This window comes from Cydia strobilella, chromosome 9 (assembly GCF_947568885.1).
Source record: "Cydia strobilella chromosome 9, ilCydStro3.1, whole genome shotgun sequence".
Taxonomy (NCBI): Eukaryota; Metazoa; Arthropoda; class Insecta; order Lepidoptera; family Tortricidae; genus Cydia; species Cydia strobilella.
In genome coordinates this window covers 6,543,267-6,567,164 of record NC_086049.1, presented here as the reverse complement: position 1 = coordinate 6,567,164, position 23,898 = coordinate 6,543,267, and the positions used below count along the sequence as shown (strand labels likewise).

General features: G+C 35.5%; 2 protein-coding genes across 2 annotated transcripts in view; one reads left to right on the top strand and one right to left on the bottom strand.

The window, feature by feature from the left end:
* Nucleotides 1–2,833: 2,833 nt before the first annotated feature.
* Nucleotides 2,834–8,737, bottom strand: LOC134744193 (28 kDa heat- and acid-stable phosphoprotein-like). Its single transcript, XM_063677913.1, has 6 exons — nt 8,576–8,737; nt 8,381–8,471; nt 7,684–7,786; nt 6,621–6,751; nt 5,916–6,101; nt 2,834–5,324 (listed from the first exon to the last, which is right to left on the bottom strand). Exons 1-6 carry the CDS (start codon nt 8,583–8,585, stop codon nt 5,321–5,323), a joined length of 525 nt encoding a protein of 174 aa, XP_063533983.1. The 5' UTR covers nt 8,586–8,737; the 3' UTR covers nt 2,834–5,320.
* Nucleotides 8,738–16,576: 7,839 nt separating this feature from the next.
* The window catches only part of LOC134744196 (mucin-22-like), a 56,958-nt gene continuing 49,636 nt past the window's right edge, over nt 16,577–23,898 (top strand). The window contains exon 1 of the mRNA XM_063677916.1: nt 16,577–16,942. The gene's annotated coding sequence lies outside the window, so the exon portion shown is untranslated. The remainder of the gene's footprint in view (nt 16,943–23,898) is intronic.

Here is a 23,898-nt window from a genome sequence, read left to right as displayed (position 1 = left end):
CGTAGGCGCGGGAAACATGCGATGCGAGCGCTCAGGCGGGCGTTCGGCGGCCCTCTGTCGGTTGTATCATCGACGATACGCCGAGCGGTAGGCATATAGCGCGTGGCCTTGAGCGAGTGAAGGAGGCCTGCTATAGGAGAGTGCAGGTTTTAAGGTGAAAAAGAAGCGGTGCGTAACCACAAACATGATTCTCGATGATGCTGCCAATTTTCTGCGATGGAAAGCCACATATAACCACTACGTTCATGCTGCGCCCTCCAGTACAATACAAGCGTACATACACTTAATATTAGAAGGGCTAGGTAGTTTTTTTTTACATTTAATCATAATAAAGGTGTATAATTTTTGAATACTTATTGCATGAATTAATTGGTTAAAAAAAGATTGGTTTGAGACTGTCGCCTGTCGGATAAACTGAGGTAACTACCCTGTGGTCAGCACCCCACCATTGTTAGGCACCTTCGACTAAGGCAATACCTAGTACTGACTTATATGAAGACCGCGTGACTGTAACCGCATGATGCTTTTCGGTGCCAATCATGAAGTAGTTTACTCTATCTAAAGCAGTTTCGTTTTAGCTTGTCTAATAATTTAAACATTTTACCACCTGAGAGATTAATTTATGTTTGCCAAGGCGCGGCCAAAACTCATCAACGAGCAATCTAAAGCTAATCCATCACAAAATACCTACTGCTTAAAAACTTCGACGCAAACACTCGAATTGCGACTCGAGGAGAAGTTGACAAAATGTATTTTAGCAAGCGCGTTAAATTTGGGATTTATTGCAAAACTTGGAGTTTGTATAAATTGAGCATTTTCTCTGCGTCAGTGGATGTATCGGATAAATTATAATTGATATTATATGTACGTGCAAATATTGTTGGTTGATACATAGGTAACGAGCAGTTTAATGAAAAATTAAAATGAAAAATTGTTTTTTCGGTTTCACAGCATCAGCAATTACACATAAATTCTTTTAAGAGTAAAATAATAATATACTTGTGCCCCGCCCTTCGGTAACTGATATGTACTCAAGTGGATTTATAAACCTCATTTTATTAGAAAAAAAAACTTCCGCTCTGTAGGCCGAGCACATGATTGGCGCGACAGTATCTCGCCGCGAGATAGACTACCCGTCTTTTACTAACTGTATGAATTAAAGAAGGACGGGTAGTCTATGTCGCGGCGAGATACTCTCGCGCTAATCATGTGCTAGCCCGGCTGTAACTTCTATAATATCTTTTTTTTTATAGATGCCAACCATGTGTATCATTATATCTCGCATCAAACGGGTCAGGCCACCTGCCCTGCCTCCCACTCAAGTTGCGCGAGTTAGCATCTTCCATCTCTTTCGCACAATACTAATAAGAAAAACCTAATCGCGCGAACGATTGTGCTAAGGATAAGTACTTGTTAAAAAAAGATACGTACTAGACTTAGCGAGAACAGTAGAAATTATTGTACTATTACTGATATTATAAACTAGCTTTTGCCCGCGACTTCGTCTGCGTGGAATCAGTAACAGCAGCTAGAGTAAGTTTAGCGCCTGGATAAAGTGTAATAGCAATCATTCAATTTGAGCATAAGCTTAATTGCTTGACATCAATTATCAGGCAATTCATTAAATGTAATCTCTCAATTTCACCCCCTATTCACTCTCTTTAGGGATGATTTCTGACATAAAAAACTATCTCTATGGCAAATTTCAACTAAATCGGTTCAGCGGTTTCAGGGGTTTAAGCGTAAAGAGGTAACACACAGACAGACACACTTTCGCATATATAATATTAGTATGGAAGTATGGATTATAAATCCTATAATCTGTATACATGTAATGTTTAATTCATTCAAAGAGGATATAATAGGACAGAGCGGTACTGTCATAGTAAATTTTGTAGCCGCAGTGAATTCACTGCCATCTATCCACGCACGATTAAAACTAAAAATATCAAAAAATGTATTTATATATAGATAAACGATTTTTTTTATTTGCATTAATTATTTTTATATTATTTTGACCTCTTGTTCTTTCACTGATATGCGTTAAAATTGTTTAATAACAAACGAAACCGTCAACGCCATCTATGCGAGAGTAGGCCAAAAGTAGTGGCGCCATCTGATCGAGAATCAACTTTTCTTGATTTTCGAGGCACGTTTTTTCCTTAGACTGTATCAATCTATTACGAAGTTATATCTACAGTACCGCCGGCCAATAATATATCACCATGTTTTTAGGGTATAACTTTTTTTAAATATTTGTGAGTGACTTCCACCTCACTTCTTTAGGTAGTCTAGTAGTATTACTACAAAGTAATACCCCGCCCGTACAAACCGGGCGATGAGAAAAATTGGTCCATGTAATGGTTTTTTCATAGGTTTTTTTTAAATGTATTGTTAACTTCATTTTTTTACTAGAGGTTTTTTAGTAATATGCTGAGTATCCTATTGTAATTCACAGTATTTCATTGCAATATTCATCATATATTTGTATAAAATGACTAGTAAAATATGCAATCTACAAACTAACCTATATTGTTTACTCTATACAAGCTCATACAAAAGCACTCAAAGGTGATATACATATTAATGGCCGGTACTGTATGTTTGATACATGTATTTGAATGTTAACCTTAAGATAAACAATACATAGTCGGCTTTAAATCATGCCGCCCTATCGTATGATGCTTATTGCTCATTATCATTAGTCTCATTACATAATTATGTTGTTAAACTTTTAGAATAAATAAGGTAAACAATCAAATGTATGAAAACTGTCAATCACAAACTAGTGTTATCTACATGTTATCTATGGATAAAGGTAATTAAAACGAACACATTCATAATTTTCAATTTATTGTATAGATATACACATTCGCATATAAAATTGTCTAGTAAGACTATCTAATAAATTAGACCTAAGCAATTTCATACATAGTACTATCTGGTGGATTTGTAAATATAGATAAATATAACGTACCCTCAAATGTACACAATATCTATTCAATATCGTAACACCTTAATTGTATGAAAGAGTTCACAAACTATATGAATGTTAGAATCAACAATAAAATGTATACATAATTCATATTTAAAAATTGCAAAATTCATTAATTAATGACATGAAATCAGTACTTACCATTACTTATTGTACAGTTGAGAATGGTCTTCGGGAATTTTAAAAGGAAATTCATTATATGCAGTCTAAAATAAGTTTCAGAATAATAAGTCAGAGTGCAAATAAATTCGTAAGTATTTTAAAAGACTTGTTGTAAATAACTTCATAATTTTATTGTTGAGAAATCAAATTTCATAGGTACACTTAATAACACGTAAGTCTGTTCTCATCATACAAATTGAAAATAACAGACATAATAAAACACATACCTTTGTATGGACAGATCAAAGGTAAGTTTAAAAATGGCCAGATTCAATAACGTAGGCAGGCGGGTCATACACAGTTCTTTTCCACAGTTTAAGAACGTTATTGATACAAATGACTGCAATTTTCGAAAACAAAAAAAAATTCGGGTACAGGACGAACAAATGTAGCAGTAACACCAAATATAGTTATTTCAGTTATTTGAGACAAAAGTGCTGAAAGCAAAAATTATTAAGTGACAGTGATTGAAACCACGAACGGAGAGTATTTATGTTGACAAGGTTTGTGTTACAAAGTGTTCCACAATGCATTAGACTTTTGCACTCTCAGCGCCACTTGCACCATCCCAATAACCCGGGGTTAAGCGGTTAAACCCACCCAGTGTCAAATTGTACTGGTAACCATGGTAAATCCATATTTAACCGGTAAACCCCGGGTTAGTGGGATGGTGCAAGTGGCGCTTATTATCAAAGAAACAAAAAAATACACCATTTTCAGGAATTTCAGAAACAAAGTAATGCTCAATTATTCCAGATGTCCTGAATGTTGACATAGACCTGACGACACAATTCCACAATACAATAGACGTATAAAACTAATAGTGCGACATAAAATAGTAGAAATTAAATAAAATGGAACTAAAACACTTCCATACCAAATTGTTGCCATGTGTAAGCATTTTACGTCAAAAATGTCACAGTTACGTAGGAAGTGGCGCCCCTAATAATTTTCTACACTTGCTGGCAAAACATATCGTAGAATGTATTATGGATGCAAAGACCTCACGGAATCTTAAGACATATCAGCAGATTGCAAAAGCTTATTTATTGGTCACTCGCTTGAGATTGGCAGTGCCTGTTACACAATTGATTATTTTATATATCAGTAGCAAAAAGGCAATGTGCAAAAGGACTTATGTCCATGAAATAATATTTCAAACATTACTTTTATATTTTTGCCAACTGTACTGAATTGCTACCGACATCGAAACGGAATATCTATAAGCACAACAAATATTGAGGATGTGGGTTATATAAATCTAAATTATTGCTTTTATTCCTGTTATATCGTGGTAAATTCACATGGAAGTACAATGGAAATAGGAAATTTATACATCAAAAAACTTGACTGGAACTATAGCTACGGCAGTCTCACAGAATCAAACCGGGTCAATAAATATAACGTATATTATGCATGATAAGTATCATTAGACAATTCCTTACGTCACATTAGGGAGTCAACACACTTTTCGACGACGAATCAGATTTGTCGGATGTTTTATAAACGCAATTGAAGCCGTTCGGATTTAATGCAGTGCACTTTACCCACGCAGCTTTATGTATTACGGAATAAAACAGCAATATTTTTATTTTATTTAATTAAACAGTTTACTGTTTCCCCACTACTTGCGTAAAAATTTACGAGCGACTTGCGACCAACCATTTTCTAATATGTATGTTTCAAAACTTTCAAACGTATTATCTAAAGATGTACATAATCTAGATCCCTTGTAAATAAAAAGTTGTATACAATAATCGTCGATTTATTTCACACTGCCAGCGAGGTTTACTAAAAGTAGAAGCCCTCGCCCGTAAAGAAAACATGCTCATCGGCGCTGGTGCGACGGCTCATCAAAACACATCAGTTTGGTGGGCTGTGTCAAGTCGACGATTGTGGTGACTCCCTTAGCGGAAGCTCATGGGCTATTTTACTTCTTTCCGATTTCAAGGGGCATAATCGCGTTTATCGCAATTACAAAGACAAGGTAGAGCATTTTCTTTTTCAATAAGGATGCATACTTTATGTTGTCTTCATAACACAATTCATGCAATCGTCATAGGACTGCAGGAAACCAAGATTGAAAGGTGCCAAGTTTGATATTATGAGCATATATAATTTCAAAAGATGTTAGTTATGTGACCTACTTGGGAGTTTGCTTGTCTACCTGTGAACAAAAAAAAAAGAGGTAATGAGGTCAAATTTTTAGGGGTAATGACATGGCTAGAAGTAATGAGTTAAGTAATTAAAAAATATTGCAAGGTTCTGAGGAACGGATTGCATTAAAAGATTTGAAAAAATGTTATCTATTCTGTAATGGATTTTTTGCATTGAACCTCTTCTTTTTTTATCGGCTCTGTAGTTTTGAAGACATGGTGGAAAATATAACCTACATATAATAAAAGCTTTTGAAGTCATAACATTCATAATCTTTCTTTTTTTTAAAGCAAAAGCTCTAGTTAGGTCAAAACAAAAATATACTTAGAACAAGCGTGAGATGCTTTTCTAAATCAGTGGACCATTAGGGCTAATATTACTTGACTTAAATGCAGGCCAATACCTAGGTAGGATGCCTAGGGCCTACATGCTCCACATAAAGGGTGTTTTTTTTAACCTTATCTGTCAGACCCATAGTAAAATTATATGTAAGACCCATAGTACCATGTGGAGGACGAAACGGGTTGAAAAACACGCTATATGTTTATACTTTGTTTATACTATGTAAAATAGAGGGAGATGATTAGTGGGATGGTGTTACCTCTTCTTGGGCCCCTCGTCCTTGGCCTTCTTGTCGGCCTCGCGCTTCTTGGCGGCCTCCTCGCGCTGCTGGCGGATGATGGCGAGGCGCGCCAGGTCGGCGCGCGCCTGCTCGGTCTTGCCCTCCGCGTGCGCCTTCTGGTACGCCGCCGCCGCGCGCGCGCGCTCGATCTCCTCGCGCTCGCGTCTGTGTAGTGTACACACATACACACGTTCATTATGTTAACTGATAATGGAAACCCTAGTCGTGGACGATAAAGTACGGTTTGACCTTTTACCGTAAGGCGGGAACAAAAAAAACCGACGGGCCGCTTTCCCACCCGCGTTCCTCAGAACGAGATTTGACTGTCGCTAACGTTTAAGCCTTACGAGTCACCTCCGAACCTGTCGCACTTTAATGTATTAAGTTTTTAAATCATCATCATCATCATTTAAGCTTTGGCGGAAAAATGTTTCCTTGGACTCCCATCATCATATTGCACACACAATTTCATACAAAATATATGCAAAATAAAAAATGAGAGCTTTTTCATATTTCAAAATAAATAAGAAAATTGACAATTATTTAGAACTGTTTTCATTTTATAGATAGACACGTAATTATAGCATAAAATTCAGCATCCCTATCCACAGAAGACACTTTTGTTAGAATCAAGTTCCCCAAACAATGATCTTTAAACAATAAAAAAAAAATCATCATACTCACCTAGACAACTGAGGTTTCTCTCCTTCTCCTAATGAGGTATTCAAGTTGGCCAATTTCTTGTTCTTCTTTACCACTCTATTGGGATTTTCTACTTCAATTAAACCGGAGACTCCCTTTGCTTTTGTTGGATGCTGAAAAAACACAATTGAAGGGATGAATTTTCATGAAAAATGTATGTTTGCCAAAATAAGTCCTATTATGTCTATCATACATTTAGCTAATTTAAGTGTCCTGTCTCTTTTAATCTCATCAAGTTTACATTTCTAGAACATATAGGGCTACTAAGGGAGAGTATCGATTCAATCACTACTACTTGCACCATTAAGCCCCACTTGCACCATCCCACTAACCCAGGGTTACCTGGTTAAACCTGGAGTTACCATGGTTACCAGGAAAAATTGACACTGGGTTAACGGTTTAAGGGGTCATCCATTAATTACATCACACGTTTAGGGGGGGGTCCAGAAATGTGACATGTTGTGACAAGGGGAGTCACAAACTTTGTGACGTCACTAACTTATTTAAATTATTTTATTTACTATACAGTTAAATAGCAAGTTTTTGTAACGGTAATCGTTTTTAAGTGTTTAATTTTATTTCCTAATCTGTGTTGGGTTATAATATAAAATCACTAATATTTCTTTTGTAAAAAATATTTTCATAAAATATTTATAATACTTAATTTGATTTGCCGATTTTATTGAAAAAATGTGACGTCACACCAGTGGGGGAGGGGTTTGACAAATGTGACCATGTGTGACAAGGAGGGGGGGAGGGGTCAAAAAACCTCGAAATTTGTGTGACGTAATTAATGGATGAACCCTAACTGGTTAACCCCGGGTCAGTGGGATGGTGCAAGTGGCACTAAGATGAACAAACCCAAAATCAGCTAAATATGTGTGGATGCTAGATGTGATCGACGACAATTTATTTTCTGATCAAATTGGTCAATTTGATCCGCCCATCTGGACTGGCCTTAAAGGACAAAAAACGAAAGACTTCGCCTTTTATACACAGCAGATATTATTCTAGCACAAGGTGTAACAATATTAAAGAGACTTACATCTTCATCTGAGTCACTTTCGTCACTGCTGCCTGAGCCAGATTTGTTATCTGCCGATTCTTCCTCGCTGCTCTCGTCATCTCCACCATGCTCCTTTCTCCACCTGTAATTCAAAACGAGACATGTTAAAATGACTATCAATGTTCTCCTTATTGATTTCCAATTGATGCTTGATTATATGGGAAATTGGCATCATTTATATAGATAAATTTAAAAAAAATCCTATGAGATGCTATAACCAGTCCACTAACAGTAGTTAGTTAAAGGAGTACCTTTGGAAACCAACGGCCACGGCCACCGAAACGGTGTAAATATTTTAACAGATATTAGACAATAAATTCCAGAAAGCACACTATCATAGGTACATAAGGTAAAGTATCTTCATACTATTTTGTACATTTCTGCACATGTATACAAAATGCCTCCATTCATACAAAATATGTTTTCGCAATGATGATGAAATTCTATGCAAATTACTCAGATATCAATTTCTCATTGTTTAGCATCTTTATGCGTTATACATGCGGCATTTGAAAGGATTGAACTGCAGGCTGTAAGCATCATCAGTATTTTGCAATTTTATGCGAGGTAATATAGGTTATAATAGCTTGTTTATTGAGTTATAACAGAAGAACGCTAGCTATTTTGGCATTAACGCGAAGTACTGCCACTGAACTAAGACGCAGAATATACTTGCTTTTGTTTCAACTCCTCCTGCTTTCGTTGTTCTTCCAACTCCTCGGGGCTCGTGAACTTGCGGTTGCGGCCCTTATGATTGGTGTATTTACCTGGAAAACAAAAAATATATGACGTGAAAACAACAAGAAAGCACATTTTCTAGTAACATTGGATCGACATTGAAAAAACACAGGAACTTATTAAGCATACTTACCACGTGGCATGTTGATTTAACACCAAACTACTTAAGATAATTAATATTAAAACAATAATATTAGGTCGTTGAGTGTGCTAGAAGATTTTAGTCAGCAAATTTTATTTCGTACAAATTTAGAGTTGACGTTCTTGCCGGAATTGAAGCACAGATAAGCCAAAATATTAAATTGAAAACGTCAACAGCTTAACATAGACAATCAAACATGGCTAAGTAAAAATGAATATGCCAACATTACAGACAACAACCAAAAAAAACTTACATTATTGAACCCTTTAAAATCTATAATTATATTTAAAGAAAATTATTATGTAAAGAAAATTTGCATTACATTATTATAATTTCCATTATTATAATTTCATTAGCGTTTTATTATGATAAAATAATATGCTGTTATGTAAATAAGTTTAGTCCTATAGTTTGTCAAAGGACTGTCTTATTTCAAACATAGACAGAGAATCATACTATCTTTATCTTACACTAGTACTAGCACCAGAAAGAAAAGGATGAGCATAGTTTTCTTGGTTCTTATTTACTGCCAGTTTGGTTTGACCAACTATAGAAGTTTTTTCCTATGGTTGGTCAATAGCACATTACGAGTCAAAAGTAATACCTTTTTGCTTTTATTACACAATCTGTGGATACCTTTTACCGGAAAAAAGGCGCTGGCTCAAATTACATAAATTAATATCTGGCAAATAAGAACAAAAAGAAAACTATAGTTGGTCAACCAAATTTTGTCAGTAGAAAACGGAGCAAAACTCAAATTTTCTATGGGCCGATATCCCTCCGCGCCTACATTTTTTAAATTTGCCGCCTTTTTCTACTGACAAGATTTGCTTGACCAACTATAGAAGTTAAACTAATGTACATAACACACCGTCGCACCGCACCAAGGTCATTTAGTGACGCACCCATAAGTAAGAGCGAGAAAGATATCGCTTTCTCGCTCTTACTTATGGATGCGTCGCACAATGACCTTGGTGTGGTGCGACGGTGTGTTACCACCTTAAGAAAAGTCTGCAACGATTTCGATAGCATACGCAGTGCACTTTTCTTGGTCTAACTCTAGGTAAGTATTTAAATAGACAAATAGTCTTCAACGTTTTTAATGTAAACGGCCTTATTCATCTTGGATATAAACAAGTCATGGTTTCTGGATATCGTACAAAAGGACAAAAAATATCCAAGGGGTAAATGTCCTGGTCGGCGTCCTAATAGCATCCCTACGCATCTGTCTATTTTTATGCCTGAGATCAGGTTCTATAGTATCGCGCAGGTACTTATTTCTCGACCGACAGGCGTTGCGTAAAACAAAATGTAATCGAAACCCGGTCTACGTGTAATGAGAATGAACATAATCGATTTTTTACTGTACTGGACGACCAATAAACAATTAACCACAATAGAATTGGTACGAGATTATCAAATAAACATTGAATTAATAGTACCTACTTTCTTTAACACAACGATGGCGGAAGACAATCCCGAAACCGTAGCCTATGGTATATGGACCCTTGCAAATTCAATAGCATAGAAAATCGTTGCTCACCTTCCAAAAGTCCAACAATCATAACTGCTTTATTTACGTCTAGTGTTATTGTAATGAGGGCTACCGTCTTTGTGCTCACCCTCACCAGTTGGCGCCACTGTAGATGTAGGTCCAGAAAAACAGTCAAAATTCTTCTATGCTTATTTTTATAAAATCAAAACGTTAAAAATTAAAACAAAGTATTTTAACGTCTAAATGTGGCATTTTTTTCAACTTGTTTAATTTTGCACATATTTTAGTTGGCACTTTTTTTAAACCACTAAAATTTATGGAGCTATATATCTATTGTTTTCCATAATTAATCAAAGATACTAAAGATAGACAAAGATTTACCACAATTATGAATAAGGAGTGAAAATTCCCGATAAAAAAGCTTGAAACCCCCAAAACTTCTAATGCATTTGACATTTTGAAAGACCTCTATCTACACTAGCGCCCCCAGCGGCGAAATTAAACGGTCTTTCGGTTGGAGGTCTTTCAAAATGTCAAATGCATAGAAGTTTGTGGGTTTTGGGGGGGTTTCAAGCTTTTTTATCGGGAATTTTCACTCCTTATTCATAATTGTGGTAAATCTTTGTCCACCTTTGATTAATCATGGTAAACAATAGATATAGGTATATATATATATAGCTCAATAAATTATAGTGGTTTAAAAAAAGGTGCCAACTAAAATATATGCAAAATTAAACAGGTTGAAAAATGACACATTTAGATGTTAAAATACCTTTGTGTATAAACGTATTGATTTTATAAAAATAAGCATAGAATGCATAGAAGAATTTTGAGATCTGTTTTTCTGGGCGTACATCTTCAGTGGCGCTAACTGGTGAGCACAATATATATTGTGTACATATTTGTATTGGGCCCAAAAACATACAGAAGGCAAACATGTTACCTAAAGGATGACTCACGTTAGACCGGGCCGGGTCCGGGTCGGAGCTTCCTGCGCTTACTTTTCTATGACAGATGACCGGTGATCACGTCATGCATTTCATAGAAAACGAAGCGCCGGAAGTTCCGGCCCCGATCCGGCCCGGTCTAACTTGAGTCATCCTTTACCAAGATTCTCTAATCTGTAATGAAAGATTTTTATATTACCTACCTTCATTACATTTGTTTCTGGAGATATGCGAAATTCTTCTATGTCCGAATTATGGACCGCTTGGCGCCATCATTCAACTTGATTCTCGCGTAGCATATTATTTGGTATACCTAATTTGAAACTTTCCTGTCCAGCAACTGTCATCGTTGTTCCACTCCCTTTCAGTTCGGTCTGCTTATTGCACGCTTATTGTGGAAGACACAATCTACATCTACATCTCAACCTTCAGATATTGTGTCCTAATTAAAAATAGTCACTTCTTTACGATGTGTAGTGATTTACTCACTTGACCTTAATTTTATGCCCAACAAATACTGAGAATACCGTCAGCACGGTCCAAGGAATGCCTTTATTAAAAGTTTATCCTGTTACAGAAACCGCCTAAAACTATACGATTGCTTACCTCGATAAAATTGCTATTCCCATCTTCATCTATAGATACGCGTTCGCCTCAATGACCAGTATAAAATGTCATTAACGAACAGTAGTTTTGACCCCGCGTTCTAAGTTATATTGGTCTGTAAGGGAAGCGTTCCTTTACTCTTGAAGCTATGTTAATAAAGAGCCAGAAGTGGTTATTGACTAAGTGAAGGTTGATCACCAACTTACTATGTACCGTGCGTACATGACATCGAAACCTAATGTTTGACAATTGTTTTGAAGTAGATACCTAAACAATGCAGAATAGCAATGGGCAATGCAGAATTGGAAGAAAGTGAGGAGAAAAAACAAGGCACTAGTAACCTAGTGTACTAGAACAGCTATCGCAACGGGCCATTTTATGGCGTTGGGCTATTAAAATTTATACGTTCTACACGCGGGTAAAAAGGTACCTAATAAAAATAAATAGGTCATATACCCCCGCGCCTTCTTCATAGGTCACTTAATATCCACAGGATAGTAGTAGGTAATATTAAAACAGTACATTACTACAGAGGCCGGGAAATTAGGAATAGGCAGCCACCGTAGTAACGCGTATTAGGAAAACGATGCTGAAAATCGCTTTTCTCACCAAAGTTGTGTAAGTAAGTAATAAGTACGCAGTGTATTTTTTTTTTAAATACCCTACTGTAACGATTTTGTGCCATTTATATGTATGTTGTAAATATATATGTTGTTGTTAAGATGAGATGGCTCTAACTATAAGTAAGCATTGTTAGAAGTAAATCAATTAGATTTCCTTTAATTAGGTACAACTATTGGCATTCAGAAAACTTTATGTAAAATTGAAGCCATTTTGCAATTCCTCTACGAGTGTTTAAAATTGAAAACCACCAACATCATCCTCCGAATCACGTAAAATTTTACGCTATAAACGTTCCTTATTTTAATGCAGTTCTTGTGTTTTTTCCAAGTTTATTGCGTGTATAACATTAAGCCGTTAAACTGTATCAATCATCCTACACGATTTAATTATTCATTGTAGCGGTATTGCTGACATTATCATACGGGGCATTGGTATTTATTGGGCACTTTTGCAGAATTGTGTTTCGGCCTAAAATAACACTTTTTAAGGTGATAACGCGAAAGCTTTCCAAATTTTACTTTATGAAAATATATGATATATATATATATATATGCAATTCTAGTATCTACCTAACTAGAGGAAAAGTTACAAGAGGTTTGAAAACATCCAGTTAAGTTTCCCACAAGTTTTTATTTGTTCTATCTAGCCTAGTATATCCTAGGGGTTAAACATTTAGAAGGATTTGCTTATGATCAATTGCAGAAGCATGAACTGCATTAAAATAAGGAACGTTTATAGCGTCAAATTTTACGACCCGATACGCTTACCACCAGCATGGTATAAAAATACTTATCCTTTTATTTCATATATGACAAAGCGCTTTGTAACAATTGTAACCTTACAGGGCAAATTCCATTGAACAATCACTCACTTCAACGACTACATCCAGTTATCTGGCACTTATTGCATGTTTTGTATGAGATAAATGCCCTCAAGTGTTCACCATAACGGTTTGTTTGGGACACATTAATCAGTTGTCGGAACGGTATTCGAATCATTACCTTTTTTTTTAATATCGAAAGGTTTTAAAGTCCTGATAGTGTGTTCCCATTTGTCTCCGTGCGCCCAGGTGTCCAATGTCTGACCTCAAGACCCATAATCAAAAATACCTGAATTAAGAGCGCCTTTATACTGGCTTGCGTGGCGTGTTAGGACAGCTTGCGCACAGAGAGCAATTGGAATAAAACCCTGATAGCTCTTAATGAAAGAGATAACTCGAAAAACGGGTACGAGCTGGTTCATGTTCATATCAGCCATTAAAGGTGTAGGAAACAGTTCGTTAAAGTCTGATTTTTAGGGTTCCGTACCTTAAAAGGAGAAAACGGAACCCTTATAGGATCACTCGTGCATCTGTCTGTCTATCATAGCCTATTTTCTCCGAACTACTGGACCAATCAGGTTGAAATTTGGTACACATATGTAAGTTTGTGTTGATCTAGTAAAGGAAAAACTCAACGTCGTGTCGTATCAGGCTGTCAAGGAGAAGGCAGAGGACCGACACACATGGAAATCGCTCCACCGACAAGAATCTAACTTAAATATATGATAATGATGATGTAAGTTTGTGACCCAGAGATGGACATGTAACGTAAACAAATGAATGGGAACACTTTTGGGGGTAAATGATAAAATTAAAAAACTAAAGTTTTTCAAACTATATCGTGTTACATATTAAATAAAAGAGCTTATTGTGAGTAACTCAAATATAGTTTTTATTTATTTATTTTAGAATAAATAGTTTAGAAGTTATTCAAGAAAATAGACAAAAATGACCATTCTCCCCCTTTATCTCCGAAACTACTGGGTCTAAAATTTTGAAAAAAATACACAAAATAGTTCTTTACCTATAATAGATGACAGAAAAACCTATTAGAAAAGTGCAGTATTTGACGTATTTTAATCATAGCTACCCGACCGTTTGATTTTTTTATTTTATTTTCTCATTTACCCCCCAAAAGTGGCCCCCATGTTTAAAATTCATTTGTTTAAATCGTTGCTGACTTATCTTGGTCTTACCCTATTAATATATTAAGATGATTATAATCAATACCCTTAAATTTGCATGACCGAACACGCACGGTTTTTTTTTTCATGTAGGTATATTATATTTAATTTATAAATATGTACTTAACATTAGTTTTGAATGAGGTACAGTTGATGGTGTTCCATACTTCGGATCGGATCGGTAAAAGTAGGTTGCCATTTTTTGCGAGCTTTTGTACAACATACTTATATTAATAAAAAATAATTCCGAAAGATGTATTATTGATAAATGATAACAATATTTTTATCACTTCTGCATGGGTGTCCAAATCCAAGAGGCACCGGTGCTCATAAATGAGTAATTGTGTTGTCACATACTGTTATTCGGATATAAATGGCCGTATTAAAACCAGTTAAATGTTTGTTATTAGGAGCACAAAACCTTATAACTTACAGAAAAGAAATTGATGCACGCGAAATAGTAGATTGTTAACCAAGGCATGAAAGGCACTCCCTTCTGCCGAGGTAGTATGGCGCTCGAACGCAGTGAGAGCGCTAATAGTCCGAAGCTGAAATGATGCCTTTGATGAGGAAAGTAAAATGTATTAGGATAGTAATTGAATGAATATATGGAGAGAGAGACGCTTTGTCTACCCTTTTGATTCCCGGCACTAACGTTTTCAGAACCAGAGTTTGAGATTCTATAGGTCGCCAATTACGGCTCGGGAGGTAAATGGAGTTGTCTAGACGGGGACACTTTTCACGTAACTTGATTAGTATGGCCTCATTCGAGCATAAGGATCGCACGATTCTCAGGGACTGGTGCTGAAAATGAAAACGAGAGCAGGTAAGACCAACTTTCAATACCGTTTGTGCGTAAACACTGCCTGCGTAACAATTGCCTATTATGTCACATAGTTTACCAGCGATAGCGAATACTGTATACTGTATCCAATGAAATCATAACGTTGTAAACTGTTTGGTCTTGCTATTTAGAAAGAGGTAAATGGAACGAATTACATATTTGAATAAATAAAATGGTAATTAAGAATTATGAATTTTAAATGGTACTTATGTTTCTCTGTGTGTGTGTGTAATCGACCTCTTCTTGCAATGTTTTATATTTTCAACCTATTTCATAGTTTAAGGAAAGAAAAAAGATTATCAAGTGCAATTGTATATAAAATTTTAACTAGCAGGGCCCGCGTCTCTGCCCACGTGGAGTTAGGTCTGTATCATTTTTTCATTTTCCAGGGATTGTTTTTCATAATGTTCCTAACCCAAGTACCCATTTTCAAGATTTATGCTTCAGAGAAATTCGATACGCTAAGTTTCCTAAAAATCGGTAGGTACAGTACTTTAGCCGTATACAGTATATAAGAGAACAGAAAAATAGAGCTACTTTCACATGTTTTATAATATTAGTATGGATACTATGGATGAAGCGTCATTCCGGTACAGTCATTTGTCATCTGCAATAAAATTTCGCACAAAAAAAGCATGCTAAAATATTTGTTAGGTACAACTTTATTTGAAGGGCAATATAAGAGTGTGTCAGATAATTTTGCGCGCGTCGTTGTGTAAGATATTATTGCAGGTGACTATACTGCAACTAAACTATCAAGCTCCGAGAAAAATAGCTGTAGTTAATTTTATTAATCTTAAATAGGGAATGCAAATAGGTTATAACCGTAACCGAAATAAATCGGTTATATTTTGACAAAATTTTATAACCGATTTTTGGAAACTCGAATAACCGGTTACGGTTATTTTCGGTTATTTATTTATGTCTTAAATTCTATGAATTGATCTTCTATATAGTGACCTGCCTTTTTGGCTGTGACGCCTGTGGCTATAATTTTTGTCATTCGTATATATATTTTAATAACGAAAATATACCAAATTTACTTCCCTTATTAATGAAATATTTTGATCGAATATTGTATCACGTCCAAGGTCATATTTTAACTTTTACTGTATTTTGTGCGTTTTATTAAAAAACGAAGAATTACCTATACTACATACCCCAATACGTATCTTTTATTTTCATAATTTTTTAATTACTTGATTGTAAATTTATAATTTTTGTCGAAAATAACCGTAACCAATTATCGGTTTTTTTTTCGGTCATAACCGTAACCGAAACCGGTAATAAGGTTTGGCCGGTTATTGCATTCCCTAATCTTAAAGTATAAGAAAGATTTTCCTTTCTTTTGTAATGCAAAGCCAGATCTTGCTTAGGTACCTACTATTTTATATCATACAATTAAAGCCTAGTTATTTCACATTTCTTTTTTCCAATTAATTAAATATGTTAATAAGCAGCATACGTACATACATAAAGAATTCAAATGAGTTAATGAGCTCGATCTATTTTTTCGCGATCCTGGCGAGGAGTCATTTTGTCGTCGTACGTATAAGAGGCGAAGGAACCACGGCGCGCATCCACATACAGCCTCGCCGAGACCTTGTGCGCTACGCAAGGACGCTCGCAGCCCCCACGAAAAACGCCCACAACCGAACCAACGCGCCCGCGGGAAAGTCCACTTTGAATTTAGAACTTGGTTTTCTTTAAAAAAAAAGGATTTTTTTTGTTTTGTTTCTAAAAGTTGCCAGTATTTTTTGTTTTTCATAAAATTTCGTAGTTTAGAAACTTATTGAACTGTAGGAGTGACAGTGAGTTCAGTGCTTGGGGTGATCAAGGTAAGAATATTTTGATAACATTTATTTATATTTACGAATCTTATAACTAAGTTTGAAGCGCGCGTTGAACTCTTATTAACGCGTATCGTATCGTTTTTTTATATTGTGTTCCATATCCTCACTCCATTAACAAATACTTAAGTAAATATTAATTTAAAAGTAGTTTAGTAGTATTTATTTAAAGGGGACCTCGAGAATAATAAAAAAAAATGCCTTTCATTCATACTAACGGCGTGATGCCCGCGTGATTACAATATACAATAGGTCCAATTTTGAACTCTTTCTGACAATGCGTACAAACTTTCTTTACGATGCGATGGGACCAAACCTAAAAAGTACATGGCCCTATATATATATTTCTTGAGGCACATTTTGTATGAAAATCTGGGCTCTCAGTGGTTTTGTATGGCGGGTGTGGGGTATCTATTTAGATTCATATTTTCTGAACTATACCTACATGTAGTTTTTTTTTACTTGACTCATTTGGATTAATACAAGTAATAATGCAAGTAATGTACGCAAGTTTGTTGAAACTTTTTATCCCTGAGCACTGCGATTTTAGTTTAGAGCGGCGCTGTTGAGAGACGTAATTTTCGATTAATACGCTGTAAAATAAATACGAGTGACAAAAATTATAACATCTACTAAAAACAGTCCTATGAGAAGTTGGGCTTCATTACCTATATGATACTCGAAGGCTGATATAACTTTGTTGTCGAATGAGGGCACACTGACAGTTGTATAAAATTCTAACACGAAAAATTTCTCGAGTTAAGATTACAAAATGCTCGATATACAAGTTTCGAACTGCTAGCATTCCTTAAATTCACACCATTCCAAATAAATTGTAGTAGGTAGGTACCTCAAATAATAAATAGTTATTTTTTATACAATATAAGTTTCAAACAAAGTGGCTCAGTTTAAAGTATTACCGATATAAAATCGCAAAAAACTTTTTATCTCGTTTTGCTTGGATATGTTACAAAAGTAAAAAAAAAAAATTCTCACTTAAAGTAAGACTTAACACAAATAACAAATAATTTAAACCAAACGAAAAATTTCTAAATCGCACCCTATATAATACGAAGAAAATTAGTATTATTTTTTAACCGACTTCCAAATCTCAAAAGGTTGTATGTTTTTTTTAATGTTTGTTACTAAATATCTTCGTCATTTCTGGACCAATTTTGAATTTTTTTTTTTTATTGTAAGTATATACATACAGATTGGTCCCGTTATGGTCAAAACGTAGTTCTGATGATGGGATCCATTAGGAATCGAGGGAACTCCTCAAATGTTAAAGGCATACATATAGTGATTTTAGTATTTTCATCAACAAATCAAGCATTTAGATTTAAAAAAGTGACATTTGATGAAGTGGAACTGCAGATGATGATCAGAATGAAACTCTTCAACGACGTAAGTTCACGTTTGGCGATGTGTTTGTTATGTTTGTTAAGCAGGGATGGATGTATTATAAATTCAATATACGCGATATAATCCGTTTTCATAGTTTTATTTCATGAGTAACCGAAGACAATATTTTGTTAAGCAAGTTAAGTTTTTAAGACACTTTTTTGTCAAGCTCGAATTCTGATGGATCCATGAGGAATCGACGGAACTCCTCAAATCTTAAAGGCATACGTATTTTTTACGATTTAGATTTTTTTTTTACTTTGAGTGTACATACCTACTTCACTTTTTGTACAGGTAAATAAAAGTTATTTGATCCCTCATTATCCAACCATTTTTTTTAAATAGTTTATTCATTCTGTCTTCCAATCCGTCCTACGATTAGGATCGCCAGTGAATACATTTGGCGAGTCACCGAGCGCGCAGTTGTTTGCGATGAACTCGTGGTGTCTCATTATACTCGTACTATCGTGACATTCGTGACAGACGGATTCCGAGACCGCAAACTTGAATATGATATGATAAAATTTTGTGACTATACTGGTAGAATTTCACAGGTCGTCATTTTATAAGATTCTAGCCCGATAGGTATTATCTAATTTAAAAAAATTAAATTGAATTTCAGTTCTTACGAAAATAAGAATAGTAGGTATTTCCTGGAACTACTCCAAAAAGTTACTAGCGGTTGAACCTCTTAAGAAGAACCCACTACCAAATTAGACCTTTCCGAGAAGGGTATAATGTACAATCGAGGAATTAAAATTAAAAAAAATATTTAGTATGTAACTACTACGAGTACTTACAAATTTCTTAGTACCTCGGTTCTTACTTATACAAGTTTACACGAGGGTTGTTTGACAAGTAACTTGGTTTGATATGAAAAATAATAATATTGCAAATGTATTTATTTTATTTCTCTACGTAATCCCCCCGAAGTTCTACGCACTTGTCCCAACGAATCTGCAACTTCTCTATACCTTCACGGACGTACGTCTCTTCAAGGGCCTCGAAATACGCATTGACCTCCCATATAACCTCCTCATTGGACTTAAATTTTCGCCCTGAGATAAATGTTTTGAGTTTCGGGAAGAGGTGATAGTACGACGGAGCCAAATCTGGTGAATAATCAGGGTGTGGAAGAAGTTCAAATCGTAACTCCGACAATTTTTGTGCAGCGACACGACTTGAATGCACCGGAGCGTTGTTATGGCAGTCATGGTGAAATATCATTTTCTTTTATGCCGTTTTTCAGCTATTGCCGCCTGTAACTGATCCAAAAGTGATGCATAGTATGCTCCAGTTAAAGTTTTCCGATTGGCAAGGTAGTCATTAAAAGTATTCCCTTTACGTCCCAAAACACAGACGCCATCACCTTTCCAGCACTTCCAGCAGACGAAATGCATCTGGCTTTTTCTTTGGAGCTGGCTTACCATGACCAACCCATTTTTTTAATGTGATAGTCAGCAAACGAGCAGACGAGCCGCCTGATGGGAAGCAGTCATCGTCACCCATGGACAATCATCTGTCCTCAACATCACAGGAGCCACTTAAGCATTGCCGACCCTTGAGAACCCTAAATACCCAAAATTTAATACTAAAATTGTTTTGACTGTTGTTTCGTCTCCGGGATGTAGTGATGGATCCAGGTTTCCTCCATAGTGACAAAACGGCAAATAAAATCTGTTGGATTTTTTTTAAACACATACACATTTTCATCAGATATACCTACGCATGCGAATACGCATTTGGTCATCGCGGCACCCACCTTGCACAAAGCTTTTTCATGTGGGATTCGTTGTGTAAAATAAAATGCACCCGCTCAGAAGAGATGTTTGTGGCTTCAGCTAATTCGCGTATTTTCAATCTTCGGTAGGCTAAAAATAAATCATGGATTTTATCGATGACTTCCTGCCTCGCTTAAACGCAAAGTCGAACCGTTTCGTAGGAAGGACGCGAACTCCCCAACGTAGCTGAAATCCTTTCATGGATTTGTTTCGCAGTTTTGCCTTCCATAAAAAGAACTGAATAACTCTACGAATTCCAATTTTCTCCATTTTGCCGCTGAACTCAAACCACTTTTGTTTGAACTATTGTCAAATGTCAAATTCCCGCCAAAAATGACATGACGCCACAGATTAAATATTTTTAATTACTAAACTAAATCAATACATACAGAGTTGACGCCGACGCCATCTATACGTAGGCGCAACAAGTTACTTTTTCAAACCCCCCTCGTAGGTAAGCTGTTCAAAGATATTGTAACTCGTTTAATCCATGTTTATTCCATTCATTCATTGCCTAGTTTTGAATGTAGTACGGGGATCTAGGTAAATTACGATGAAAATTCTAGGTAACTAATTAACTATGTTCACTCGATCTTACAAATTAGTATATCTGATGTGAAACTTCAAAAATAATTGTACAAATAGGATGTTAGAAAATATACTAATAAACACATACCCTAAGGGCCTAAGTCATCCTTTTAATATTTTCTTGTACTGGACATTCAAATATCGAAGACCAGTGTACTTCATGTATCGAAATAAAATAAAATGAGCTTCTTGACGAAAAATAAGCTCAGTCACATAGTTGTAAAGGCATTCTTGAATCTAGATCATTCCTCACACTGCACTACAATTGGATTTAAAGCCTTTTTCTCCATTCGCCCATACATTGTTAGTTGGTAAGGCTGTGTCCTGTAATTGCTTAAGCGGAGCGATTGGCTTGTTACGAAAACAAAGTATATGATATGATACAGATTACAGTCATCGTTGACAATCTTAAAGAGTACTGGGTAAGCATATGAAACATGAATACATAATAATAAATATGTCCCTTTTAAATCTTAGATCAAAGAAAATCTGAAAAAAAGAAGATAAAAAAGAAAATTTTCGGAAGTAAAGAGTTTATAAAACGTCTAATTTATTTATTAGATAAGACTTTTATTTGTTTAAAAATTGCAAAGTTAACTCCTTCATAGACATAGATATAGAGATAAATCGAAACCTACCGTTGGTGCCCTAGAACGTAAATAAGTTTGGCCACTGAAGAATAAAACGATATAATATACGTACACAATACTTGTATGAAACTTCAACAAAAAATGACGTATGACAGTTAGCTCAATGAAATTAAAATTAAATTATCATTTATTTCAGGCCTAATACACCCATATGTGTTAGTAACTTACATAGCTAATAAAAATAACGTTAGTGTAATTACAAAACAAATTAACATGCAAACTAACTAATGACTAGGAGCTAACTTACGGCTAGGACACACCGGATGAGCCTCAAACAAATTATCATCATTTTTGACTAGAAATTGCAACAATAAAGTAATAAATATGTACAAAAGTTATCAAAACTTTGTCTAAGCATTCAAAAAATCGTAACGTTAACGCAAAGCTCGTCATTAGCCGCTAGTCGTTAATAGTTAAGTGAGTTTAAAAACAAAACCCCGCTCACTCAATGGTTTCAGCCTCCGGCGATGCGGCGATAGGGCGCTCACGGCTCATGTTAATTCAATCGATGGCCAGCGTTCCCGGCAGATAGCTTTGCACGGCAGGAATACAGGATTTTTTACGATCAACACTTTACAGCACTTTTATTTAATGTCATTGGGAATTACGGCGAAACATTTGTGGCCGCACCTGTCCTGATAAACATAATTAGCCTATGAATGTTGTTACTTTTAAGTGTCTAAGATAGGTAAGTACTTACAGCGAGTTTTATTTCAATTGCTTACTAAGTACGGATGAGTCGAAGGCGATAAGTGCGTGCTGCGTTTATGCATAGAGCAAGTAGGGACACAGCGGAATGTTTTCTGACTTATACGGAGGTATATTACAGCTGCGCTGGAGCTACAAATGCTGCTGCAGTGTCCGATTACCATCAATTGCTTTTAGGATTATTAACCATTTTTTTAAAGATATTTAGCATATTTATTGAGTAGATAAACGGCTATTCTATATATTATATTATAGCCAAGTTACCTATATTATGATCGCGTCGCGTATCATTGTTACATACCGACCTTGCGAAAGATTACAACCATACGATCAGAATATTCTTAAGGATAGGGGGATAACTAGGTAAGATTATGTTCAAATTAGAATCAAGCTTATTCGTATCGATTTAGGGCCAAAACCCTTGAAGGCCTCTGCTCTCAATCAATCAGACTTCCGGCATCGCGAATACATAATTTTGGGCATTCGTAAAAAATACAACAATAAAAAGTAAGGACGATACGATTCTAGCAATTGGAGCGATCCATCGTATAATGATATGTTGCCTGCGTAATATTTTTTTACCCATAGCATTAAACGCGAGATTGGCGCGGTAATTATATTTAATGTATGGTTTTTCGATCGTTTACCACATCGATGTAGGTACCTACCTACAAATTAAAATGACCACAGGCTTCGCTTAACGGATTTTTGGCTATCGCACTTAATAGACGTAAATTGGTTTTAATATGCAACGTTGTCATTTCGAGTTGATAAATTCATTCAATTTTTTTATAAAAATTTACAAACAAAAAGGTTACATTGAATAATTAATTATTGTTAAAAAACAATTAGGATAAAAAAGTTTTATCCAAGACGAAGCCTTTTTTGTGACTAACTCTTTAATTGCTTTAATATAAACATTTCATGTTATTATAAACTAGACGTTAAAATGCAAGAACATGAACGAACACAAGACAACTATCTTATTACCTATCATTTAATGGTGTATCCTTTAATAGTGCCTCAGAGTGCCATTAAAAACGCGTGTATTCCTACCGGATCGCATAAAACAAGCCCTAAGCTTATTATCTGTACGTCAACAGGGTTATATTACTCTCACCTCTGCGCTTGGGAAGGGAAGCAAACGTCTCAGGCAAACCAGTAAAAAAGACCGCTCGAAATCCTAACATCCACTTGTAAATCGAAGACACTTGTAATGGTTATTCTGATACCAATGTTCTTACGATTGGTAATCAATAGGGATTGCAAAGCCAGTGCATATTCAGATCCAGAAAACCGGTTCGCATCCCGTCTATGCATTGTAAATTATCGGGAGGAAATGATAATGTCACACGCAAAACGATAGCGATAAAAACAGTGGATGGTATAATTTTTCAACTCCCTTATATTTTCATTCCAGTCAATGAAAGTGTTGTACGCACTTAGAACCTTGGTAAGATACTTTGAAATATAATAAATAGTTGATAATTACGTCCTCTCTTTAAATAAATAAATAAATAAAATTTTATTTATTTAGGTATCAACCCATTACATTAAATTTATACATGCTAATCTATATAAAATTTAACTATTCTAAAACTAAACTAAAATTAAATAATCTAACAAAAACTTAAAGCGAACTTTTCTTCTTCTTCTTCTTCTTCTTCTTCGTGTTAGGGGCTATTAAAGGCTCCAAAGCCCATGTATCATTGCGACCATCCCTGATCTATTGTGATCGATCGAAAGTCAACTTTAATTTAAAGACACATTAAAGTTTACTATGTAGACTAGGCCTCCGACACCAAAGACCGCC